The following is a 5,893-nucleotide window of genomic DNA, read 5'->3' as shown; positions in this document are numbered from 1 at the left end:
GGTATATTTCCTAAAACTGGCTTTTTTTTTTCTTTAAGATGATTGGTAGAAATCTGAGGCAAGGATTAATTACATGATAAAGAACAAATCTTGTGTATATCTTTGCATCGTTAAATTCCAGAAATTGAAATAACAGAATTGTTTGGACAAACCTTAAAAAAAAAAAGTTGATGTTTTCTGCCACATAAATACCTTGATTGAGAGACATTTCTTGTACACTGACATACAATTAAGAGTTTCATTTTAGTCTATAAATTGCAACTCTGAAAAAAATTTGACTTGAGTAATGAATGTATTCTCTATTTTTGACCTTGTTGTGAGAAATTTGGCTAAAGGCAGTCTGAGACTGTGGCGACTCCGTGGCCCTGTCTGAGATCTAGGCTCTTCTGATGCTTGAATCACCTATCGCCAACTTGTGACCATTGACTTGTAGTTCTAAGATGGTCTCTCATCTCTGGGCATTGCATCAGTTTTCCTGACAGCAAGAAGGGCGGAGGGGAAAATGTCCCACAACTTCGGAGTTAATCACCCTCCATCCCTTCACTCCTGCAATTTAAAGAGCTTCTCAATGGTGTAGTCAACAACTTTTCTTTTTCCATAGAAAAGCATTTTATTTTAAATATATCAATGTGCATGTCAACCCCAAACTCCGAATCTAATTCCATACCCACCTTCCCCCTGGTAACCATAACTTCATTCTCTATTTCTGTTTTATAAATAAGTTCATTTGTATCATTTTTTTTATTTCACATATGCGTGATATCGTATGGAATCACATGATATTAGTCTTTCTCTGTCTGACTTGCTTCACTTGGTACGACAATCTCCAGGTCCATAAATGTTGCTGCAGATGGCATTATGTCATTCTTTTCAATTGCTGACAACTTTCATGTATATTGTATTGATGAGAGCTGTGTTATATAGACATTTGAATATAAAAGGAATTTTAGAAAATACAGGCTTATTACTCTTGGTGAAGAAAAGAATACTTTTGTGGGTGAAAAAGGAAAAACAAAATGGTAAATAGCAATCTTTGCAAAAGTCTATGCTACAGTTTTACAGAATAAATTTATCACCAATATTGCTATATAAAATAATTTTCAGGGCATACCCCGTCTGGTAGACCTGGGTTTGATCCCTGGGTTGGGAAGATCCCCTTGAGAAGGGAACGGCTACCCACTCCAGTATTTCAGCCTGGAGAATTCCATGGACTAGTCCATGGGGTTGCAAAAAGTCGGACACCACTGAGCAACTTTCACTTTTGTCTCTTGCCCAGATATGCTAACTGGGGCAATGCCTTGACTTGAAGTTGCCTCAATGACTGTATACTATTATTGAATTAATTAAATTAAATAAGGAATATAATTCATTAAATAATAGTATAATGAGCATGAAACATCCTTGGTACGCAATAATTGTTACTCTCCTTCTAACGCCTCTGATTTTCCTTTTTGTCTAGATAGGACCTTTAAAATCTTTACTTCTACAAATCAGTAAGATACTGTTTCCAAAAATGCCTTAAGAATGGAAAATATTTCACAGAGACAAATCTTTATTACTTTCCATTATTATTACTGTAAGATTTTTCATCATTATTAATAAATTAACTTTCAATATAGAACCCAGAGCTGTATGTCAGTTTGCTCATATCTCAAGGCACCGTGACTGACAAAATATTTCAAATTCAAAATTAATTTGTAATTTTATTTTTAGATATTTTAGTTTCCCAGACAACTTTTGTAGTCTTGAGTCCCAATTTTTCTGGTAGCCATTCTTTATTGTTATCAGGGATTTATTTGTTTATTTTTATAATTATTGTTCTGTTCTCTTTATGAATTTCCACATACCAAGTCTCCACCGAGACAACTATTAAATTGTTAAAAGAGTTTGTATCTTTAAAAATTAGATCTTAGGGTAAACTTCTTAGAAATAATATTACTTAAAGAAATGTCTAAAAAATTAGACACATTTCTTAATTTTAAGCCTGTCATACATTTCTAACTTTTTTATATATTTTGTGCTTAAGTTTTGAAATATTTAATGCTCTAAAAATAACTTTCCATGACTGTATTTAAAATTGAGAAATAATTTAGACTTCTTTCCAATATTTTACAAAATTACATTGAAATATGTATGTTCAATTTTAAACTGAGAGTAAAGCAAAGTAAGAAAATAGTAAGTACAAAAATGAATATGAATATTCATTTTAATCTCAGAATAAACTAGAAAGACTTTACATTTTATAATAATGAATGTATATGTTACCAGTAGAGCAAAATTATTTTATTAAAATTAAATATCAAAATATCACTCAGAAAATTTTATTAAGTTTAGAGATTGCTCAATCAGCAGAAAAATACAAAGCATAAGACATACAATATTTGCCTAATTCTTGAACAAAATGTATCATTTGATGCTTAATCAAGTAGGGCAAAGGTATTCTGAAATATGTATGGTGTATGTCTATATTTCTTAGTCTTTTTCTCCCAAAATTTCCCAAGGCTTTTTAGAAGTCAGCCTTACCTAACGCTGAGGTCTTGATCACCTTGTTATCCTTCAAAAACCCTCTGATTTAGGTGGTCTAATCAGCACAGTACGAAAATCTTCCTCTTAAGAGATTTTTTTTTTAAAGCCCTGCTTCCTACCCTGATATAATCCTTGAGAGGAAGCCTCCCTGAATTCTTCAGTTTGGGGATAATTTCCTCAGACTTCATAGACCACTTCTGGCCCCAACCATTCATGTTCTCTACAGAATTTGCTACCTTATAACGGTTTTCATTGCATGTCTGTCTCTTTTCTGCAACTAAATCACAAAGTATTTATAGGCAGAAGTAATTCCTTATCTTCAAAAAAAAATGGCATGTGATTTATTCATGTTTATTGTTTCTTATGATATAAAGAGAAATTCCAGCAAAAAAAAATTTATGAACAAAATCTGCAAGCGAGAGGCAAACCTGTATTTAGGCCTGATAATATGTAAATGGTTGATGAAAAATAAAATTAAAAATATGTATAAGTTAAAATTGCTTCCAAGATAGTTCATATAAAGAAGATAGATATAAATACATTATCTCTAGCCATTCATGAAAACAAGAACTTCCTCAGATTCCTCAAGCTCCAAACAAATAAAATGAGACTTCGAATCCAAAAGAAACACCAGGCTCCATATCTGCTTAGTTTGGTTTACTTAAGAAGATGCTCTGTAAGATTATATTTTCTGTGGGCAGATAAGATGATTCCTATTCACATGGAAGACCAGAATGCTGAACTTTGCTTTGGCCTAACTTATAAAACAGGAAATTCATCAGCTGTGTAAATTCACATTGATATATTTTTACCCCAGATGGGTTGAATTAACTGAGAGCAGAAAGCAATTCTGCGACATCTCCAGAAACTTTCTTATCTTGTCTCACCTTTATCTGACCATAGAGATGTCCAGAGTTGACCAAGTTTAGCTACAGCATTTGTCATGGTTAAATAGATAAATCAATGAAAATGTCTATAGAAACAAAAGAAATAGAAAGATATCTATATCATACTGATATCAAAGTTCCTTAATTTCATATATTCTTTTTTTTTTTTTAACAGAAAAAATGGTTCATTTTTTATTTAGCTTTCTGACTCTGTGCTTGTGCTTTCAATACTTTCACAACGATCTTCTGCTCTTCAATAAGGAAAGCGCGCTTGATCCTGTCGCGGACACATTTAGCACACATGGAACCACCATATGCTCGGCTGACATGTTTCTTTGTTTTAGACAACCTCATGAGAACTTTTGGTCTCACAGCGCGAACCCCTCTAAGTCGGCCTGGGCACACACCACATGCAGATTTTGGTGCTTTCCCAACCTTCTTGGTGTAAAGGTAAACAATTCTATTACCAGGGGTTCGGGACAGCCTGGTTTTGTTAGAGGCTGTATTGTAGGATAGCCTACGACGGTATGTCAGACGCTGCACCATCCTGAATGCCTCTAGATGCCGTCCCCGGAAGAGGAAGCTTAATTTCATATATTCTTAAAGGAAATAAGTGACAGTGATCAGTTGTTTTCCCTTTAAAAGTTGGAACTATACTAATTGATAATTTTTTTGTTGGTAGTAGAAAATAGTATTTTGGGATTCCTACGACTAATGGGAGATATTGATGGACCAAATGCAGTTGCTAAAGACTTCTTTGAGAAACTGTACATTCATTTCTTGGAGAAGGAAATGGCAATCCACTCCAGCACTCTTGCCTGGAAAGTTCCATGGACAGAGGAGCCGAGAGGCTACAGTCCATGGGGTCACAAAGAGTCGGACACGACTGAGCGACTTCACTTTCACTAATGAAGTGATATTTATGACAATAATTTGGTGGAGGAAGTGGAAAATCCAGGTTTTATTTTTTAACTTTTTTTCCTTCAGTTTTAATTTTGAGCAATTGATTTGGACAGTACTAGAGAGCAGGTGAGGTAAAAAAAATTTTTTTTTTTTTACTTCAGTGATATTCGTATAGCTTGTTTAGTTTATCAGATATGGAGATGGTTTTCTTTTCATTAGTTTAACTTGTTCATCTTGACATGTATAATGTCTTATTTAAAAACATATTTTCTCATGATGAAATCATATCTATTATGCTTTTTACTGAAATCTCTTTTCTTTTTTGTCTTTTGCTTCTGTAACAGAGATTAAGCAATCTGGAGTATGAAAAAATAGGTCTGCTAAAGAAAATCGTAGATTTTATTTTCTTCTTCATCTTGAAATGGAATACCTTATAGTAGAAAAAAGAGCAAAACAAAATTGCTTATGCATTCTCCAAAATCAAACTATATTCATTAAATTTTATCTAGAATCCATATGGATACAAAAATTAAAATGTCTTATCATATTATTATGTGTTATATATAATAATTGGCAAATATTAACGAAAATATCAAATATGTCTTCTCTTATTCCTTCCTTGAACTTTCTATAATATGCCATTTTTCATAAACTGAATACTATTTTAACTGCTTACATACTGATAACTAACATGGTGTCAAGTATCAATACTAATATAAATATAGACAGTTCTTAAATGGACTGGGTCTTAAAGACATCATTTTTCTGATGCTCACACTTTCAAAGTTACTTGCCATTCTTCATTTATTTCCTTTAGCCATTCTACCACATTCTGTATCTACTTTAACCATCTTATCACATTCAGTAGGCATCACACTTGAGCTTCTTCACTTTTCTCTTCCTTTGATATACAGTGAGAAAGCAGGGAAACCATGTTAGCATCACTGAAATTTTATCACATTTTCCTATGCCTTATTTCCCTATGTCCAAAAGAAAACTAAACTCTTTGTAAGAAAAGTGCTTCAATCTTTTAAATACCTGTAAAATATTCCAAGTATTTAAAGTATTGATTCAGAAATCTGGGGATGTAAATTTTCATTCCTTAATTCTTTTCTATGTCTTGTAGATCTTTCCAATGTAAAATTTATATATCTTATCCTTTCTAAAGTAAGACTTCTATTGTTTATTGCAAGGTGTATAACCTTTCATTTTCTGTTTTTGCATCTTCTATTATTTAAAAATCAAAACTGCTAATATGGTACTGTGTGTCTTTATTTTCCTCATATATATAATTAATACATTAAGATATGTTAAATATTTTTGCTTTATTTCTTTATCCATTTGATCTGTATTCTTGAATGTTTCTTTAACATTGTATCATATAATTTTTTTTGAATTTATTTCAATCATCATAATTCTGATTATTTGTTTCTTATTTGTTAAAGAGACTTCTCTTAGCATCCTTTTCATCTTCTCAAAATTACGCTGTTACCTATCATAATGATTTAAAAATTGTGAAAGATCTCTTGTTTCATCATGCATTAGAGGGCTTTTTGTTTGTTTGTTCAATCTCTTTC

The 5,893-nt window shown here is 32.2% G+C and overlaps 1 protein-coding gene across 1 annotated transcript; it reads right to left on the bottom strand.

Moving 5' to 3' along the window:
* Nucleotides 1-3,595: 3,595 nt before the first annotated feature.
* Nucleotides 3,596-3,990, bottom strand: LOC128051182 (60S ribosomal protein L34). The gene has a single exon (XM_052643682.1). The coding sequence runs from the start codon at nt 3,957-3,959 to the stop codon at nt 3,606-3,608; it is 354 nt and encodes a 117-aa protein (XP_052499642.1). The 5' UTR covers nt 3,960-3,990; the 3' UTR covers nt 3,596-3,605.
* Between the last annotated feature and the right edge of the window lie 1,903 nt (nt 3,991-5,893).

The sequence above is a fragment of the Budorcas taxicolor genome, chromosome 7 (assembly GCF_023091745.1).
Source record: "Budorcas taxicolor isolate Tak-1 chromosome 7, Takin1.1, whole genome shotgun sequence".
Classification (NCBI taxonomy): Eukaryota; Metazoa; Chordata; class Mammalia; order Artiodactyla; family Bovidae; genus Budorcas; species Budorcas taxicolor.
This window is presented reverse-complemented; position numbering and strand designations above follow the sequence as displayed.